Source organism: Lachancea thermotolerans, assembly GCF_000142805.1.
Source record: "Lachancea thermotolerans CBS 6340 chromosome C complete sequence".
Taxonomy (NCBI): Eukaryota; Fungi; Ascomycota; class Saccharomycetes; order Saccharomycetales; family Saccharomycetaceae; genus Lachancea; species Lachancea thermotolerans.
In genome coordinates this window covers 681181-700224 of record NC_013079.1, presented here as the reverse complement: position 1 = coordinate 700224, position 19044 = coordinate 681181, and the positions used below count along the sequence as shown (strand labels likewise).

At 50.3% G+C, this 19044-nt stretch overlaps 10 protein-coding genes across 10 annotated transcripts; 3 read left to right on the top strand and 7 right to left on the bottom strand.

The window, feature by feature from the left end:
* Window positions 1-401: 401 nt before the first annotated feature.
* KCS1 (inositol polyphosphate kinase KCS1) lies at window positions 402-3062 on the bottom strand (the record flags this gene model as incomplete). Its single annotated transcript, XM_002552533.1, has 1 exon — window positions 402-3062. The coding sequence occupies one exon, from the start codon at window positions 3060-3062 to the stop codon at window positions 402-404; it is 2661 nt and encodes an 886-aa protein (XP_002552579.1).
* An 896-nt stretch (window positions 3063-3958) lies between these two features.
* On the top strand, window positions 3959-4840 carry ATP3 (F1F0 ATP synthase subunit gamma; the record flags this gene model as incomplete). Its single annotated transcript, XM_002552532.1, has 1 exon — window positions 3959-4840. One exon carries the CDS (start codon window positions 3959-3961, stop codon window positions 4838-4840), a length of 882 nt encoding a protein of 293 aa, XP_002552578.1.
* A 481-nt stretch (window positions 4841-5321) lies between these two features.
* Window positions 5322-6200, top strand: FIG1 (Fig1p; the record flags this gene model as incomplete). Its single annotated transcript, XM_002552531.1, has 1 exon — window positions 5322-6200. The coding sequence occupies one exon, from the start codon at window positions 5322-5324 to the stop codon at window positions 6198-6200; it is 879 nt and encodes a 292-aa protein (XP_002552577.1).
* Window positions 6201-6347: 147 nt separating this feature from the next.
* Window positions 6348-8360, top strand: FAT1 (long-chain fatty acid transporter FAT1; the record flags this gene model as incomplete). The annotated part of the gene is made up of 1 exon (XM_002552530.1): window positions 6348-8360. The coding sequence occupies one exon, from the start codon at window positions 6348-6350 to the stop codon at window positions 8358-8360; it is 2013 nt and encodes a 670-aa protein (XP_002552576.1).
* Window positions 8361-8463: 103 nt separating this feature from the next.
* On the bottom strand, window positions 8464-9666 carry KLTH0C08096g (lysophospholipid acyltransferase family protein; the record flags this gene model as incomplete). The annotated part of the gene is made up of 1 exon (XM_002552529.1): window positions 8464-9666. The coding sequence occupies one exon, from the start codon at window positions 9664-9666 to the stop codon at window positions 8464-8466; it is 1203 nt and encodes a 400-aa protein (XP_002552575.1).
* Window positions 9667-9929: 263 nt separating this feature from the next.
* Window positions 9930-11858, bottom strand: QDR3 (Qdr3p; the record flags this gene model as incomplete). The annotated part of the gene is made up of 1 exon (XM_002552528.1): window positions 9930-11858. One exon carries the CDS (start codon window positions 11856-11858, stop codon window positions 9930-9932), a length of 1929 nt encoding a protein of 642 aa, XP_002552574.1.
* Window positions 11859-12620: 762 nt separating this feature from the next.
* Window positions 12621-14420, bottom strand: SAM3 (bifunctional polyamine/amino acid permease SAM3; the record flags this gene model as incomplete). Its single annotated transcript, XM_002552527.1, has 1 exon — window positions 12621-14420. One exon carries the CDS (start codon window positions 14418-14420, stop codon window positions 12621-12623), a length of 1800 nt encoding a protein of 599 aa, XP_002552573.1.
* A 311-nt stretch (window positions 14421-14731) lies between these two features.
* On the bottom strand, window positions 14732-15901 carry GCV1 (glycine decarboxylase subunit T; the record flags this gene model as incomplete). The annotated part of the gene is made up of 1 exon (XM_002552526.1): window positions 14732-15901. One exon carries the CDS (start codon window positions 15899-15901, stop codon window positions 14732-14734), a length of 1170 nt encoding a protein of 389 aa, XP_002552572.1.
* A 403-nt stretch (window positions 15902-16304) lies between these two features.
* On the bottom strand, window positions 16305-17978 carry TCM62 (Tcm62p; the record flags this gene model as incomplete). Its single annotated transcript, XM_002552525.1, has 1 exon — window positions 16305-17978. The coding sequence occupies one exon, from the start codon at window positions 17976-17978 to the stop codon at window positions 16305-16307; it is 1674 nt and encodes a 557-aa protein (XP_002552571.1).
* Window positions 17979-18346: 368 nt separating this feature from the next.
* DAS2 (putative uridine kinase DAS2) lies at window positions 18347-18976 on the bottom strand (the record flags this gene model as incomplete). The annotated part of the gene is made up of 1 exon (XM_002552524.1): window positions 18347-18976. The coding sequence occupies one exon, from the start codon at window positions 18974-18976 to the stop codon at window positions 18347-18349; it is 630 nt and encodes a 209-aa protein (XP_002552570.1).
* Between the last annotated feature and the right edge of the window lie 68 nt (window positions 18977-19044).

The following is a 19044-nucleotide window of genomic DNA, read 5'->3' as shown; positions in this document are numbered from 1 at the left end:
TTGAGTTTCAAGAACCTTGTTTATGGAGTGGTCAAATCTTTGATTCGTATAGTATTACCCGGATATCATGGAAGTATATAAACATCGGCAAGAAGGAAATTAACACATCTACACTCTGTATTTAGCTAAACAAATTAAACCAGTATATTTGGCTGTCCCCGTCTCTCCAACATGGGGCCAGTCTCTCTAAGCTGGGAGAGTGAATTTCAACCTTAGAACAACTTAAGTTCTGTTACGGAAGCTCTAAACGCCAAGCTCCATGACACTATTGTCGTTCAAACAATCAGTATTGTAGAGGTACTCTTCTGTGGTCCTGTTCCTTCCTATCTTGCTTCGTTTGTTAAAGAGAATTTGTTTCTATTAATTGTGGATATGTAATAACTGGTGCTCCTAAAGAGAGGCTACTCGCTGATTTCAGCGTCGTCCATGTAGCGGGGCTCGACATCAAAGATAAGCTCGTATTTCCGCCATTTCTTGCGAAGTTCGCTCTCCGCGTCATCAAACTCAAACTCGGACTCCTGGTCGAAGTTATCGAGCCAATCCCATGGCTTCTCGAAGCTCTCTTTGTTGCACTGTATGTATTCGTTCAAGGCGTCATCAAAGAGCAGAGGACTGTCACCGGTAAGGTAGTTCCAAAGGCTCTGAAGGTAAAATTTCAAGCTGCGCACTCCTCGCAGAAAACCTCTATCTTCGGTTTCCGGCGACTTTGGTGGGATGCGGAATGAGTCCCAGCTTGTGGCGACGTCGTCGCTTGTCACGCACTGCGCAAAATCGATCAAGTTGACCTTCACCTCGCATTTCTTACTGGACGAGCCATTGCCATCGTAGATCAAGAGGAGTGATGAGCCGTACAAGCGGTATCCTTTTAGCTTGGAAATTTCTGCATATAGTTTGTCCAGTTGCGAGATTACTCGAGGAATTTGGCTGACTATGCTTGATATCTGCTCTCCATTGTACAGAAACCTGGCTAAAACGCGCGCGAACTGCCAGCCAATCTTGACACGTCTACCGAAATATTTGTCCCTCTTGATGTAGTAGTCCTTGCTCCAAATCTTGAGGCCGCAAATTCGAACTCCCAGCTTCCTCGAAGTCGTCTGACGGCATTTCTTGTTCTGCGAGAGACGTTTAAACTTGTTCGCGCTAACGCCATATTGGCGAGTGCCCATTTTCAAGTCCAGGACGCACGGTTTATCGAGCTTCCGCGTGAGGTCTTCGAGCAAAATGAACTTTGAGACAATAGTGTGCGAGTTCTCTTCAAATAAGACGGATTCGTTGGGTGGCTCTTCCTTTGTGCGTGGGCAGTCCTCTTCCATGGTAAACACCCCCTCGTCATCTGTTTGTCCCTCAGCAAATTTGTGGAAAGGACTTGAAGACCTTAGTGTTTCGTCTGGCTTCTGTTGTGACAGAGTTTTGGTCTCAGCATCTATCTGAGCCAGCTTTCGCTCATTAAACTGCTTCAAATCCAAGACAGAACTATGAGAATCTATAGCGTTGGCGATGCTAACCTTAGCTGACTTGTTAAGCATGGGTGATGAAGGAGATGTACTGTCTGGCTGTTTCAGCTCCTCAGAATTTCTTCTGTCATTATTGAAGGAAGTAAGGTTGTTAGATGAGACGCTTCCTTGAGGCAGCTGCCTTTCACCTAACGAAGATACCCTTGCGTGAGCACATCGTTTGGTTGGGGCGAAAACCTCCTTCAATACTAATTCTTGGAGCTTAGTATTGACGACAGTCGACCCAGAGTCCCATCCCCTCGAGCTGCGGTCTTCCATGCTATGTGAAGAAAGGAAAGAATCGCTTGGTGCGGATTCTGGAGAGTGAGAATACTTGTACCACAGAGAGTCCGGAATTATATGCTTATTATCATCAAGAACTACCTCCGGGTTTTTCATTGCAAGAGGAGGGGTCGCGCAGCGAGTCTCCTTTTGGGATGGTCCATCAACTGAAAGAGAGTCCATCTTTTGTTGCTTCTTTATTATTTTGGCCTTCTTCTCACGTTCAACTTCCTGCAAAAACTCTTCCTTGGAGTTAAAATGTTGTCTAACGTTGAGAACACCGATGTAGCGTGGGATAAACTGTAGAAGCTCTTTATGCTGTTGTTCGATGTTTTCATACCACATGTTTTCTCTACTTACAAGAGCCTTACACACTGCTCTCTCGGAAAACCTGAAAATGGCGGTGTGCCCACCGACCTTATTGTTGAAGGGTTGCAGCTCGACTGCCAGAGGGTACACCTCTTCTTCGTCATGCTCGGACTCGTCTTCTGACTTCGAGCCTTGTTGCCTGCTCTCAATTTTTCTAGTTGTCTGTGGAACTCCGGGCTGAGACTGGTGAGTCTTCAGTGGAGTTCGCTGGGGCACGGACGGCGCCGAATGTGCTAGCGTAACTGGTGCGGTGCCATCGGCCAGTTCGTTGTGTGTTTGATGTGGGTAATATGTGGCCGACGAAATCGGCTTAAGGGCCAGCGTTTTGGCTTTGTTTCCCTGGCTGTCGACTTCCCCAGTTTCGGAATTTTCGGCAAGAGCGTGGGGACGTTGCTGCGCCTGCGCCAGCTGCGGGCACGCGCCTTCCGGGATTGTGTCACTCTCGTGATGAAGTTGCAAGCCCTCTGCAGAATGTAGAGGGTACCTCTGAGAGCCGCTTCCGACCTGTGCCTTTTTCGGTAGCCTCGGCGGCCTGTAGCCGTGAAAGGGCTGTGTGTTTCTCTCCTTCAGAGACCCGCGACGCGACTTGTGGTGCACATCGGAGCTTGAGAACGAGTGCCGGCGGCCCAGCGACAGCCGAGGCTCGTGTACGTGGCCATGCAAAAGGGTCTTGGTCTGGTGGAACGGCATCTTCCAACTTACCGGTTCTGCCCTGGCGTCCTCGGGCTTGGTCACTGCGCCCTGTGGTTCTCTATTGTGTGTATGCTCATCATCCTGGAAAATACGTAAGTAGGTGCTAGCTTTTCTACCGTGGATCACTGGCGGAAGCTTCTGCTTATCAAACACGTTCAGGTCTCGCAGGTGTGTGCTAAGTGAGCTTAGACCGCGCCGCGTGTTGTCCTCATTCGCGCTACCCATAGCTTTTATCAGTCTCTGTAGCCTCTGTGTAACTTTTCGACTGCTCTACCGCACCGGACTACCTCTTTATGCCTTTCAGGAGGATGGACCGTGCCTTGTTCTTGATAATTGTTCATAAACAACCCGTGTGTTTATAATTTTTTTTATCTTGACATCAAAAACCTGAGAGCTCTCAGATGTCGTACACCAATGACGAAAATAAGGCGGCACTTTAGAACGTCTTCGGGGCTCGAATTTCCACCTTGCGTAGACTAGTAGCGTTTGTGTTCTCATAGTCAAAATCAGAATTGAAATATGATTGACGCGGGGCAAGTTAGAGATCAATTGAGGCTATATGTGAACTGAGGCAGCGAATACGTTCGTGCGCCTATAATGGATCAAGTTTAGGTTTCAAAAACGGTGCCAGCGTCCTCTCGGCATCGGCATCCCTCCAAGTATGGCGTTCTTTAATGACACATTGTTGCCATGCACGCTCGTCACGTGCGATGTGTACATATAAGTAGCTTAATTTTGGAGTCGAGTTTCTTTTTCTTCACGTGGCGCCACGGTCGGTTCGCTGCGTTTTGACGCGCGCTCGAAACTTGCGAGCTGCGGTTAAAACTAATCCAGCAAGCCCGAAATGTGGCTAAAACATTGCAATTCGGCTCCCAAAACACGATGAGTTGCTTCGCGCGCCGTGATGCTGCTCAAGCGCGTGTTCTCCCTCGAGCTTTCAGTTTCGGCCAATCAGAAGCCTACATTTGTTTAGTTACCCGCCCATAGCTCACTCTAAGGTGCTAAAAATTTTAAGTCCCTATTATGGAATACCAGGCAGGCAGTATACAGAGAAGTTAAACCATCGAAACAAGGTTCACCCGTTAGAAACCGCTTCGTGAGGCTAATTCGACCATCGAACCATGTTTGTTAGATCTGGAGCTAACTGCGCGCGCAGCGTAGCTGGTCCCGCTAGAACTTTCGCTACGCTAAGGGAAATTGAGATGCGTTTGAAGTCGATCAAGAACATCGAAAAGATCACCAAGACCATGAAGATTGTTGCGTCCACCCGTTTGTCCAAGGCCGAGAGAGCCAAGGTCACCGCTAGGGAGTACTCCAGCGCGGAGCGCCAGTTCTACGACAGTGCCGAGACCAAGCCCCTAGAGGGTGAAGGCGAGAAGAAGGACCTAGTCATTGCTGTGACCTCCGACAAGGGTCTGTGTGGTTCGATCCACTCGCAACTGTCCAAGGCTGTTAGAAACTACCTCGCGAAAACCCCAGGTGCGGACGTCGTGGCTGTCGGTGACAAGGTCAAGGCTCAACTTCTCAGAACTCACAGCGACCGCGTCAAGCTGGCTTTCAACGGTATTGGCAAGGAGGCCCCCACTTTCGAAGAGTCTTCGCTCATAGCCAACAAGATCTTGCAGCTGGGCGGCGGCAACTATTCCAAGATTAGCATTTTCTACAACGACCCAGTTTCCTCGCTGTCGTTCGAGCCTCGTGTCAAGCCTGTCTTCAACGAAACAGCCATTGAGCAGTCCCCATCGTTCGCCAAGTTCGAAATTGACGCTGACTCCAAGGTTTCCCAGGACATGTTCGAGTTCACTCTGGCCAACCAAATTTTGGCTGCCATGGCCGACGGTTACGCTGCCGAGATTTCCGCTAGAAGAAACGCCATGGACAACGCTTCCAAGAACGCTGGTGACATGATCAACAAGTATTCTATTCTCTACAACAGAACCAGACAAGCTGTTATCACCAACGAACTGGTCGACATCATTACTGGTGCCTCTTCTCTGGGCTAAGCTCACGATCGCCCTTCGAGGTTCCGTCTCGCTTCCGAGCCCGCGTCGGACGACTAATGACATTATGGAATGTGATACGCGCATCACGAACTACCTTATTTTGTAAAAGAGTACACAGCTGCTACTACATACTATCAATATATTCGTCAGGATAAACTAGCGCCTCGAGCTGGCTGGGGCGCAGTAAGCTGGCACGTTCGCTGCGCGGCTACCGATGGCTATTGTTCTCGCGCGGAAGCTTGGTTATGGCCGTCTAACACATTTTTCTGGCACTTCTCTGACAATAATGAAACTCCTCTAAGGCTCGAATTTTAAGGTGTGGCAGAAAAGTCTGGGTGGTGTAGGAGCGACGTAAGAGCATTTCCGTAAGCTTTTAAGCTTTCGCCCTGGCGCTCGCAGGCACTCGAGTGTATAAGTACCTCGCGCCGCTCGGGCGCAGCGCACCTCAAGCTTTTGAGAAGAATCGCTGTCATCAAACAAAATGATATCAATTTCGATTATATGGTTTATTGTCAAAAGGGCACCGCGGTTCTTTGCTCTGGCGGTGGACATCGTTGCCATTTTCCTTTTAATATTTCTGCTCGTCGGCAACAACAGCACATCGCAAGTCTCGACTTACCTTACCAGTTTCGAGTTCGATTCCTCTTCGCCCATGTACCGCATAATTACCTCCTCATTCAGCTCCAATAACTCTACCAGCGACCTTCAGAACGTGGCTGTTCGTGCCGGTTACATGGGCATCTGCGTTACGGGCATCCCCAGCACCTACTCAGAAAAGTCGACGCTCTGCTATAGCCGCAAGAACATCTCGAACGCCCCATTGTACGACGACCTCGATGTCAAGGTGTTCAACATTCGTTCCTCCAACAGCTCCTCCACACAAGCCACCCAGCTCAACATCCTGCAGTTGGCCGAGGACAGCTCTGTGCGGCTAATCCATCCCTACGTCCTGATGGCTGTTATCGTCCTCACCATCGTAATGTTCTGCTGCACCCTGTTCGCAACTATCCCCAAACTTCCCGGCAAGACTTACCTAAACAGGTTCCTGTTAGCCCTGTGCCCAGTTTTGACTCTTACTTGGGGAATTGGTGCCATGTGGACCCATGTGGCAATACACGCGAGCAGCAACTACATTCCTCATGCATCTATGGGGATTTTGAAAGTCAAGATGGGCTATAAGGCATCAGCGATGGCCTGGGCAGCGTTTGCGTTTCTGAACGTCAATTGCCTCATATTATGGGCGCTTTACTTCAGGGATCGGAGATCTCTAAGCAATGAAATTGACAGAATACGAAAGCCTTCTGCTAGACACGCTCCCAACGATCAAAGTGACGGCTCAACTTTAGCTAGTAAGTACTAAGTCCGAATCCATGAGCTCTTTAAGTTGAATAGGTATATTATGATGCCGCCGTATAATGCGCGCTGACGCCAGAAAAAGACCGCTGATGATATTCAACCAATTCAGAACCATCATCTGACACAAATCGCAGACACTCGCAAGACCACCATGACAGGCTCTACGGTGGAATTCGTGCTCGTGCGCACTTGGAAAGTGATTCTCAGGGTTTTGTCAGTGCCGGTTGTGCTAATAGCGAGGCTCTTAACGGTTTGCTGTGGCGGATGGTTTGAACAGCTGGACAGGAAGCACCGGATCAAAGATGACTGGTACATAATACCTTTCTTCTTCTCAGCAGTGTTCAAGTACGTGTGGAGCGTCTACCGGGGCAAATTCCAGTTTTGGTACATGTTTGAAAGGCATGTGGCTCGCAACGGAAACCAGCCCTGCATATCTTACCCGAGACCGCTGGCAAAAAAGGGCGAATTCGAGCTGGAGACATACAGCTACCGCGAGACCTACGACATTGTCTTGAGGCTGTCGCACCTTCTGTACAATGAGTACGATGTCAGGGAGGGCCAGACGGTAGCCTTAGATTACACAAACAAGCCCATGTTCATATTTATGTGGTTCGCGCTATGGAACATCGGAGCAGTGCCGTCATTTCTAAACTACAATGCGATCGGCGCCCCGCTAGTGCACTCTATCAAGATTGCGAACGTCAAAAGCGTATTTATCGATCCACAAGCGGCAGGACCTGTTAAAGAGACCGAGCAGGCTATCCGGAAAGAGCTTCCGGATGTCAAACTTCACTTCCTGACGGAGGAAAAGGTGAACAACATTATCATGAATGCTGAGTCACCTCAGTTCCTTCAGGATCCAAAGAAGAGGTCGCCACCTTATGCCACGGACTTCCAGCCTGCCTGTCTAATTTACACTTCAGGCACCACCGGGCTTCCGAAATCCGCCATCATGTCGTGGAGAAAGGCTGTTATCGGGTGTACACTCTTCGGGTGGGTTCTAAGAATAAAGAACGATTCAACGGTGTTCACAGCTATGCCTTTGTATCATTCCACAGCTGCTTTGCTCGGTGTATGTGCTGTGTTCTCGCAGGGCGGCTGTGTGGCTATTTCTAACAAGTTTTCCGCGAGCTCGTTCTGGAAACAAGCTTGTATGACAAGGTCAACTCATATCCAGTACGTCGGTGAGATCTGCCGATACTTACTTCACACGCCGGTTTCCAAGTTTGAGTCCCAGCACTGTGTCAAGGTTGCTTACGGTAACGGGCTCAGGGCGGATATATGGCAGGAGTTTCGCGAAAGGTTTGGCATTGAAGTCATCGGCGAATTCTACGCATCTACGGAAGCGCCCTTCGCTACAACCACGTTCCAAAGGGGAGACTTTGGCATTGGCGCTTGTAGGAGCTACGGTACCATCATCAACACGGTACTTTCACTTCAACAAACTATTATAAGAGTTGAACCTGACGACGAGACTACAGTTTACAGGAACAAGAAGGGCTTATGCGAAGTGGCTCCACCTGGGGAACCTGGTGAAATGTTGATGAAAATATTTATGCCCAAGAAACCCGAGGCAACATTTCAAGGATATCTCGGCAACAACAAAGCCACGAAATCAAAGGTCTTAAGGGATGTGTTCAGAAAAGGAGATGCTTGGTATAGATCTGGAGACCTGCTGAAGTCCGACGAACACGGCCTGTGGTACTTTATTGACCGCATGGGTGACACCTTCAGATGGAAGTCCGAAAATGTTTCAGCAGCAGAGGTTGAGGATCAAATCATGGTATTTGCAAACTACATGATGTCTGCCGTCGCTGTAGTCGGGATAAAGGTTCCTAATCACGAAGGAAGAGCTGGGTTAGCAGTTCTCGAGCTTGCTCCGCAGTTCAGAAACTTGAGAGGCGATGTGAAATTCCTGAATGACATGCTTGAAAGCTTGAAGAAAAGTCTACCCAAATACGCACTGCCCACGTTTGTCAAGTTTGTTGACGAGATCGAACATACCGACAACCACAAAATTAAAAAGAAGTGCTATAAAGACCAAGTTCTGCCTCACGGTGCAGGCGGTGACGAAATTTTGTATTGGTTGAAAGATTCGCGCGAATACAGGCCCCTTACGAATAGCGACTGGCTTGAAATCATGTCCGGCGCATCTAAACTGTAACTTTGGTGCCAGCAGCGGCGCTCAAAGTTTACGTACTTTTCATTTCTCGCTGTGTATAAATCTAGTATATAAGCTACACATTTCAAAGATAGGCAGCGACAACTTAGCAAAAGCTACGCAAAATTTTGGCAACGAGTGCCGCTAGAGAAAGGAGAGGAAGTATTAGGAACTGAGCAACCTCGGAGGACTTGATCTTACAAGTCCCAGTAGTTACTTGATGGGTGTTAGGATCCAGATCGAAACTTCCCTTGGCATAAAAGGTGTCTAGAAGTTTGTCCTTTTCGTGCCATACATCTAAGAGCCACTTTGTGAACTCTTCCTCGTCATCTAAAGGAATATCTTTGAGGTTAAACGCTCGGATGTAGATATCAACTAAGTCCGGAGAGTGACCTCTCAAAAATATATTACTCAGTTGATAGATATCTTGGCCATATTCGTTCTGCTTAACACCAGAGTACCCAATGGTCGTGTCATAAACAACCTCACAGCTGTTTCTTAATTCTTGGAGCGAGAACCTTAGACCGGTAACGCGGGGAAGGACCAGATTATTGAAGATGGGCAAGTTGGCCTTTTCAGAAAATACTCTGCTCTTTTCCCTAGTATTCGCACTAAGATTTGTGCCCTCAGGAAAGATAATAAGTGTGTAGGGCCACCTTATTTGCCGGTGGTCTTTCGTAGCCGCTCCATTGTCGCTCCAAACCTCTTTGCCGCTTGCGATGTCAAGGGAGGGGTGTTTTCCGGCTAGTCGTCCAACCCCGCGCGCGTTATGATCCAGGTTGCCCAGGTGGTTTGCGAGGTTGATCCTGTCCTTGCTCCATTTGCGATTCATGAAAATAAAGTTATAGTTTCTCATTCCATATCCCATGATTGGGATCTTTGCCAGCGAGTTCTTCAGCATGATGTAAACGTTTCCCGCCAAGTCCCCGGTGTAGGCCAGCCACCACAGGAAGACCCAGTCAGTATATATCTGATGATTCGAAATGAGAACCGACTTTTGCTTCATGCTCGAGATAATTCCCCCGGTGCGAAGGTCTTTGACCATAGTATTTTTCGGTATACTTCTGTTGTCAGTTGTGATGCGCACTCCGGAAGGCGCTACTATTGTTAATATCGTGATTAACAATATGATGAAACTCTTCTTACTACGATCCAAGTGTTTCTGCATTCGAATTGGATCGTGTGTCAAGAACGTTTTCGTCAGCACCTGGTGTGTTACGATTACAAACGCTCCCTGGATGAAGATCACGATTGATGCCAAAGTCACCAACAGCTTAACTGCTCGTTGAGCTAGAAATGACACCGACATTGCTGCAACCGGTGAGGAGTACTAAGTGGGTTAGAATAGGATCGGTCAGCTTCTTGTGAGCTGAACTCTGGCTTGTACCCTAAGGTTAAAAGATCAAAATTTCTGGGCAAAACGTTTATTAATCGAGTTAATTCTTTCTTAACAATTGAGTTAGCTGACGGAATGGCAGATCCCACCTCCGAGATCCGTTGAAAGAAATGCTTTTACTGTATTTAATGAATAGATTTGAGTACACGAACATGAACACTTGATGGAATTTGATTTCAATCTAGCTTGTCGTAAAGTTTCTGCAGATCGTAGTTTTCTCGCCAGTAATCGCCCTTCATTTTAAGGACGACCAAGACAGAGCTGGCGCCAATAACTATGAAGGCGAGCATTGTGAAAGCCCAACCAGGACCCATGCCCTCCAGCATTGGCTCGGTGACAAACACGGCGGTAGCGGCAAACGCTTGGCGGATGAGGTTGTTGAGAGCAACGCCTGTTGCGCCTCGACCGGGAAGGGAATCGACTAGGTAAGCAACGGTGGCCCCGATGGTCATCATAGAGGCGTATCCGAATAATGCAGTCCCCACGAGAGGCGTAACCCAGTGTTGTTTTTTGTCTAAGCACCATCCGAAAATGAGAAGTGATATGGGGAAAGTCACAACGGCAGTGACGACGTTCCAGGATATGCGTGCCTCCGGGGCCAGCGTACCATGTTTTTTCTTATACTGTCGCAGCAGGTTATCGACCCACTTTCCTCCGTAGATGGAAGCGATAACGTACGTTACGGAGTTCGGAATGTACAGCAGTCCCACGTACAACGGCTTGAAATTGTACGGCGATCTAGAATAGCTGTATTCGAGGGTCATGTTCACAAAGTAAAGGATTGCAAACGAGATGGCTGAGAAGGTGATCGCGAGTGTCACCGGCGGATACCTCAAGAAGTGAAGGGACTTGAGTGGCTTGATTAGATAAATGTAGAGAGTTGTTGACCAGGACCTTTTCGGTAAATCCAGGACCTCCGCTTTGTCTGAGGTTTTCTCCGTTTCCATTCTATCCAGCTCATTTTCTAGGTTAGTTTTCCACCTTTTCAGCTCGCCTTCCCGCATCCGCATCTCTAGCTTGGGATCCCTCGTCTGCACCCTGGTTATCTGCGCAACCATTGTATCGCCAAAATGCTCTTCTTCGTCGCGGGGATATTGCGCGGCCTCGCTAGCCCGCGAGTAAACGCGTTGAACCTCGGCGTCATAATTAGAGGCTTCTGGCTCATCCTTGTCTTTGATCGCATTGCTTGCGTCGCTGGCACTGTCCGTGGTGGCGCCTGCCGCCGCCTTTGCGCCGTTCCTCCTCTCAGCCAAAATTGCAGCGATGGCACTCTTACTGTCCTGGCTTCTTAGCGTCTCTGGCAGAAGGAGCGTCAAGAGAAGCACGTTAACTCCCGCGAGGATCACCATGAACCACTGCGTGGACCTCCAGCTCCACCTGCTCACCAATAAAGATCCAATGATAGGGGCGAGGAGCGGCGCCATGAGGGCACCAAGGTAATAGTAACCAAGCATTTTGCCTCTATCCTCCGGCTTGAATAAGTCAGCAACAGTGCCGGCGCCCACGCTCTGTACACTAGCTGAGCACGCGCCGCACAGCATCCGAAAGACGATGAAGGCCTGAATGTTAGGCGCCAGTGCGCTGCCAACGCAAAATGCGCACAGTAGCGAAAACGACAGGACGTAAACAGTGCGGCGGCCTCGCAGCTCCGACAGCGACGACCACCACAGCGGCAGCACGCCCAAACTTAGCAGATATATTCCCACAGACACATTCACCATCATTGTGGTCGTTTTGTAGTCTTCGCTAATAGGGTTGATCGACGGGTAAATGATGGAGGTACCCATAGGCCCCATCATCGCCGCGTAAGCTATCAAAAAGATGATTCCGGCTTTGAGCTTTCCTGGGTAGTTTCTCGCGTCCTTGTATTCCGGAACCACTGAGAGATTTGCAAGAATTCCACGACGTTGCTTTCTGGGGACCATCAGGCTCTTGTCTCGCAGCGTCGACTTCTTAGAAAGATGCGTCCCGCTCGTGCTGAGCTCGTTGTGGTGCAGCGTCTGTGGCCTTCCGATCTCATCGCCGACCGATGTTTCGAGCGATGAGTTTGTGTGCAACGACAGGTCATCGGCATCTTGCTCAGCTCTTTGAACACCGCTCATCATGCATGTTTCTGTACGTTCCGCTTAGAAGCTCTTGGCAGTAAGGAGAAAGTCTTTTTTGAAGGAGCTTTTATGTAACTTTGCAACAGTTGGAGGTTTGACTCATACGCAAACAAACCTTCGATAATTGAATAAATCGGACTTGCGAAAACACGCTAGCTCAACAGCACTGATAAAGCCTTTGAGGCTGCTAGCTGATTGCAAAGGCGGGATCCCTTTTACTATCAATTAAAACTAAATATAATATATTCCGGTGGAATTTTGATGAGAAGATGGTAGTAAGTTGAGTGGAGTCCGTCAGTATGGTCTAAAGTGATGATATCAAAAGATGATCGCTGGCGTCAGAAATAGGTGAAGTGTGGGCTTTCTTGCTCGTGGCCGATTTTGTAAGGCGGTTTAGTTACTAGCATTCGCGTGATTCGCAATTTTTAGATGGTTAGAAGCTTCTTTTGGTTCAACAGGCAATTTCTTCAGTTGCTTGGAGCGCAACATGTTGCCGCATCTATAAAGGGCTTCGCGGGTCTTATCGACCTGAAGCTCTCCAATAACAACTAGACGGGAGCGGGCAGTGCGGCCAAATCACGCATGTCTGGTGCACAGTTGCCTTTTGGCAAGGGTATATTACAATATTCGATGCTTTACTTAATTACAAAATTAAAATGGAACGCCGGTTCAAAAAAGAGTCGCAGGCGCTTTCCTCTGCCATTGAGGGGGCTATAACCGCCTAGCATAGGATCTATGATAGTAGAAGAATGTTGCTAGGTTTTAACACCAGAAACGGTATATTCTGTAGTACAATGGCTTGGAAGCAAGCTTCTCTTTGTCTTCCAGAACCTCATGCTTGAATTGTTCCAAGTCTTTGATCTTCCTCCCTGTCTCGAGGTCAATTTCTTGCGCAGGAATCAAGACACGCTTGCTCTTGTTCGCAAATAGTTTGTGGCCGATATAAACGGCGATCATAATTGGAATACTCAAACAGTACTGGAAGAATTGCTTGGCGCTGGGGTCCCCGCCCAGAGGGAAAATGGAGACGTAAATCTCACCTGCGATTAGAAGGGCATTGAGTAAACAGCCCAAGAAACCACCGTAAATACCCAACATGGACTTGTGGGCGATTTCGTCGGAGCTTCTGCCCTGTGCGCGCAGTGCAAATCTAAAACGAACCTGCGATGCGCAAATGCAGAACCAAGTGAAAAAAGAAGAGATGGAGCACAATGCAAACAGCCAGGTGAACACATCGCCCTCGTTATCGGAGGCGACCAAAAACCCTAGCAGGCCGAAAACACCACAGATAGCAATGCCCACCAAGGGTCTGCCCTTCTGGTCGACGTAACCACAAATCTTTGGAAGCTGGCCACACACACCGAGCGCCTGGATGATACGAGAGGAAGCATAGACTGCGGAGTTGCAAACGGACAGGACCGCGATCAGAATAACAGTGTTCATGAAGTGAGAGGCCTTGGTACCCATAGAACCCTGGCCACTTAGCGCGATCACGAAAGGAGATGCAGTGATATCTTCGTCGTTGTCGCCTCCCAATAGCTGCTCGTTGGTGTATGGAACCAGGCACCCGATGACAATAACAGTGGTGATGTAGAAAATGGCGATTCTCCAAAAGGTACCCTTGGCCGCACGGGAGACGGATTCGACCTTTCTGGACTCCGAGGCCGTCAGAACAACAAGCTCCGCACCACCGAACGAGAAGGCAGCAGAGACGAACGTGTTACAGAGGCCCTTGAAAACAGGCTTGGCGAAGGAGCCTGGGTCGTGCCAGTATTTCGTTCCGATGTAGCCCGTGGAGTTGGGCCCACCGCCGCAGATGAGCACGATCCCGATTATGATGAAAATAACAATGGCCACAACCTTGAAAAGCGACATCCAGAACTCGGCCTCACCGTAGCTTCTCACGCCGAACATGTTCAGAGACATGATGAAAACGTAGAAGATGGCGACCCACACAGCAGGGTTAACAGACTTGTTCCAGTACTGCAACGTCATGGCGCAACCGATCAGCTCGGAGGGGAACGAGATGAGCCACGCCAGGGCATAGTTCGTGGCGACCGTGAACCCGATTGAGGGCTCCATGAACCGCGACACGTGGACAGCGTAAGACCCAGACACCGGGTACTGGCATGCAAGCTCTGCAGCGCTCTGCACCACGCAGAACATCATCAGCCCGACGATCAAAAAACCGATGAGCAGCGAGCCTGGACCTGAAGACAGCGAGTACCCGATACCGATGAACAGACCAGTACCCAGCGTCCCGCCGATCGCGATCATCATAAGATGTCTCTGCGAGAGGGTCTTCTGCAACGGCTGGTTGGCCAGCACGTAGTTCCTACGCTGCTGCTCGTCCATCATCGACAGGTCCACGTCGGCGTATTCTACGGCATCTTGTCTGCGGAAAGACTGCGTAATGCGGTTCATCCGCGACGACATCTGCTTTCTCTGGAACGGGCGTGTCAAGCGGCTGCCCAGTGTCTTGGAGCTTTCGCCATGCCACGCCTTGGTGTCCACCGACTCCAGCGTGTGCTCGCTTATTGTTTGTTTTGCTTCTTTGTCCATTATATCAACTATTAAAACTCGCCAAATTTTTCCTCGACACGCTTACTGTGCTTGCGCCGCTTCCTAGTGGATGAGGCTGCACTTCACTTTGCTGCGTTTAGTCTGGTACTTCTTTCTCTAGACTTTCTTTATAGCACGGTCTTATATCCATATCACGCTTCTTTCCATCTGCGTGGAAACTCGTTTTTTTTTTCAAGTACCGATAACCCATCATGGAGCCACGCTGCCACACTATATAGGCACCACTGACAACGAAGGGCCGAGCAAAGAAAAGGTTGACTTGGACCCTGACTCGATTACGTGTAGTGCGTTCAGTTCGACTTATAGTAGTGGCTTGGAACGAGTGGCATGCGAGCGATCTGAATGGGGAAAATCTTGTTTCTTACGCCCACAAACAACTGGGTGCCTGCCTTGTGAAGACCTTTCTGGACGTAAGCCTGGCCGATATTGATACCCGCGAGCGAAGGCGCAGCGCTGCCCGAAGTTACGTGGCCGACCTGGGTCTTCCCTTCGTCTGAGAAAACCGGGGCGTCAGTGCGAGCGGCAGGGCCCTTCCCCAGGTACTTGAAGCCGACCCTGGCGCGAGTGGCTGACTTGTTGGCGATCTGACCCATGATGTGAGAAAAGCCGTTAAATTCGCCAAGCGAGCCGTCGCGGCGGGATTTGGAGATGAGCCAGTTGAGCGAGGCCTCCACGGGCGTGGTGTCCTCGTCCAGCTCGTGGCCGTAGAGGCACATGCCGGCCTCGAGACGCAGACTGTCTCTGGCAGCGAGGCCGATGGCGCGAACCGCGGAGTTCTCCAGCATCATGCGCGCGAGGTCCGTGGCGTCGCTGTTGGCCACAGACACCTCGAAGCCGTCCTCGCCCGTGTAGCCCGAGCGGGCGACGTCGATCTCGACGCCGGTCCCGGCGCGGAAGCTGCGGCGCTGGCCGAAGTACAGGTCCTGGAGCGACTGCAGGCCGCCCGCGACCAGGCTGCCGAGAACGTGTTTGGCCTCGGGGCCCTGCAGCGCCAGCAGCGCGCGGTCACGCACAGGCTCCCAGCGGCACTCGAAACCCTGCACCTGCTCATTCAGGAACGCGATGTCCTCCTTGGCGCGCCCGGCGTTCGTCACAATGCTGAACTTGTTGTCTGCGACCTTAGTAATCAGAGTGTCGTCCACGATCCCGCCGCGGGCGTTCAGAAGCACCGAAAGCGTTCCCTGCCCGGCTGGTAGCGCCTGGAAGTCCGTGGGCGTGACGCGGTGCAGGAATTGAGTGGCTCCGGGCCCTTCCAGCCGGCTCTGCAGCATGTGCGACACGTCGAATAGCCCAGCGTGTGTTCTAGTCCAGATGTGTGATTCTACGTGCGTTTGCCCTGCGTATTTCACAGGCATTGCGTACCCTGCGAAGGGGACCATTGTCCCGCCCAGCTGCACGTGTAAATCGTATAGCGCTGTCTTCTTCAGCGCAGCGCTGGAGCTCAGTCTCTTGAATATCATTCCCGCGTAGTCTTGGTCCTAGTGGCCCTTTGATACCCTCCGAAACGAATCCCTTTAGCCAAGCTCAGTCGTTTCCTCGAGCTCATCGCGATCTTAAATAGCGAAACTGATAACCGAGGAGTCAAAATTCCGGAATCCGGGTCAAAGCTCCGAAAACCGGGTCATATGTCACACTGGACGCACATGTTGTGCACGTGTTTAGAGCATGTGATTTGTGTCTTACAAGGACATAATGATGACTAGCAGAGGTATGGAATGGGGCCTTGGAGTGGGAGGCGGATCATCGTGCGTACGGGGGGAGCAGAGCACCAAAGCTCGCAATTGATCCGGGAATTTGGCCCAGGATACCGTCTGATATTTACAAGTTGTTTTGCGGAGCCTCGGCCGCTGTGAGCGCGAGTGCTCAGTCGTTCTTCTTAGGCTTGTCGAAAAACCTCGTCACGAGCACGTCGCAGCTGGCGGCAAGCTTTACGAAGCTCGCTACACCAGCCAGAATTTTATCGATATTGCTCCAGGGCTCGACCACACCACGTTCGACCGTCGAGCACTTTTCCGGCAAATATGCAGTGGTGAAGGAGGGGTCTGCGATTGTCTCGGCAGTGAGCCTGCTGGCCTCGAACCTGTGAGCTGCATATAGGTTTGTGACCGCGGACTCCAGTGGTAACGTCAGGCTCTCGGTAAGCACGTCAGCGCCCGGAGAGCGAGCGCTACGGCTGTCGCCGCTCTGCAATACAGCAACAGACTTGGCCAGGGCAACTCCCTGGGAAGGGACCCAGCCGTGCGCAAGCCCATGGCACAGAATGTTGTTCATGATGTGATCCAGCTGGGCGCGGCGGTGGTCGATCTCAAGCTCGCTGTGTCCGCCCACATGCAACGTCACCGTGGTGCGCAGGGCGTCGTTGCGGATCTCTTGGCCCCCAACCTGGGTATTGTACAGAAAGGCCTCGCCGGTGGTGGCTTTCAGCGACTCTAGCGACCCAAAGAACAATGCGGCTGACGCCGTGCTCGGCACGTGTTCACTGAACTCTGGCGAGTACACACTACCCACGCCCTGGGGCAACTTCAAAAAGCTGAGAAAGTCAATGTTCTCCTGCAGCTCTACACCTTGATGATCACGAGCAATGTACCGGAGCACTATGGCCTGTGAGGGCACGCCCTGGCGGCGGCACTTGTTGTTGTGGATTGTGATCGCAGCAAGTGCATCACCGATGCAGTCTCCGTTCACAACAATGACCAGCGATTTTTGCTGCTTGGAAGCGTAATGTAGCGACGGGAGGATCTTGTCCGCCTCCCTCAGCGTGCCGTCGTGAACCAGCACAAGGCTTTCGCTGTTGACGGCCACTAGCTTATTTTTCGAAAGCTGGAGCGATCGTTTGTACGGCTCGTTGGAGTCTAGTAGGCCAGATGGAAACTTCCAGCCTTTCGAAACCTCAATTTCGTCTTCAGTCCGACGCCCGCGGACAACTCGGATCACCTCGTCCGAAACCAACTCGTAGTTCAGCTCCAGTAACACCTTTTGGATTGTACTAGCATCTTCTTCGCTGCTAGCGAGCTTGCTGACCAATTGGTCGATGTCACCGCGGTCCTTGATGATAAGTTTGTTCTGCTTCAAAAATTCGCGAACCCTTGACAGCGAGGTTTCGATGCTCGCGGCCATGTCTTGCGAGGGATAACGGTTATAGCATTCCACGAGCCTCTTTGTAAGGCCGGTACCGAGTGCCGTTATGTTATCCTGCTGGCAAGCCATGAACAGTTGCAAGCCGATCTTGCCCAGCTTCCTTGATGGATCTCGCTGTTGTTCCGGGTTCTCCGCCTCTGATAGCTGCAGCGACGTCAAGAGCTCTTTCAGCATGTAGTTCATCCTTACCGTGTCATTTCCAGAGATTGCCTGAGGCAGCTTCTTGTATTTGCCAGCATATAGCACGGACCGGCTGTAAGAGGCAGAATGGACAACTTTCTCCAGTATAGCGATGTAGGTCAACAAGCTTTGACGCGTTGCTAGATTGCTCGCATTGTAAATCGGAGTGTGGAGCGTCTTAACGGTCCTGGAACATAACCATTGAGCCTTCTTAAGCATCGGTCGTCCCCTTTAACACAATAATGATTTGTTAGTGTTTCAAGTTGATGGAAGAGATATCATATTTAATGTTGAAGACGTCAAATCATTAATTTGAAAAAACTATACTAAACAACTAGTTCTTCGTATCCAAGGTCAAAGAACTACCGATTACAAAACACGGCACTAGTCAACTCGACCAACCATCCATCGAGGTCAGATTTTTGCGCGTGCAGTATTAAAGCAAGCCCTAATGGAAGGTGTCGCATAGTCACTTTGTCGCAACGACAAAGACCGAAGGACCTTAAGCTTCAGAAAGATTTGCAGCTATAAAGGTAGTATGGCATGCGAACATGCAGTAGTTGTGCAAAGGCGACGCGCTTGCATATTCAGCTAAGATCGTAGTACTTCTCTTTCTCGATGTCCAGGGACTCAGCCTGGAAGTCAAGATGTGGGAACAGTTTCCTCGGGCGCACAATCCCGCCCTTGCTATCCTCGACAATCTTAACAATACTGTCCACAATGATGGCGGGCCCAACGTTTTCGCTGCTGTTGGGGATGATGAGGTCCGCGTGCGCTTTGGTCGGCTCGATGTACTTGTGCATCTCGGGCCGCAGGTTTTCCATATAGTCCTTAATCAAGGCAGCCAGAAGCTCGGGAGTTTTGGCGCTACGGCGATTAATAAGGTCAATGAGCCGGCGGTCGCCGTCGCTGTCAAGAAATACCTTCAGATGACAGAGCTCATTGATCGTGGGGTCGAACAACGCGTAAGCACCACACACCAGGACTGCCTCCCATACATTGGGGTCTTGTGCACTACAGAGACGCGCTGAAACTTGTTTGAAGTCATAGTCTTGGTCTGTGTGCGTCAGTGGACCCTTTTTCAGAGACTTGTCTAAATCGACAAGTACTACTTCAGTGTTGACGAAAGCCTCAAGTAGCGCATCCTTGATCTGCAAGATGGCCTTGTGAATGTCAGTAAGGTGGCCACCACCTATCGAAACAATGATGCGAGGCATTGAGTTACGTTGTGCACGTCTCAAATTTGTGATGTATGGAGAGTTTCATAAGCAATGGTAGATAACAA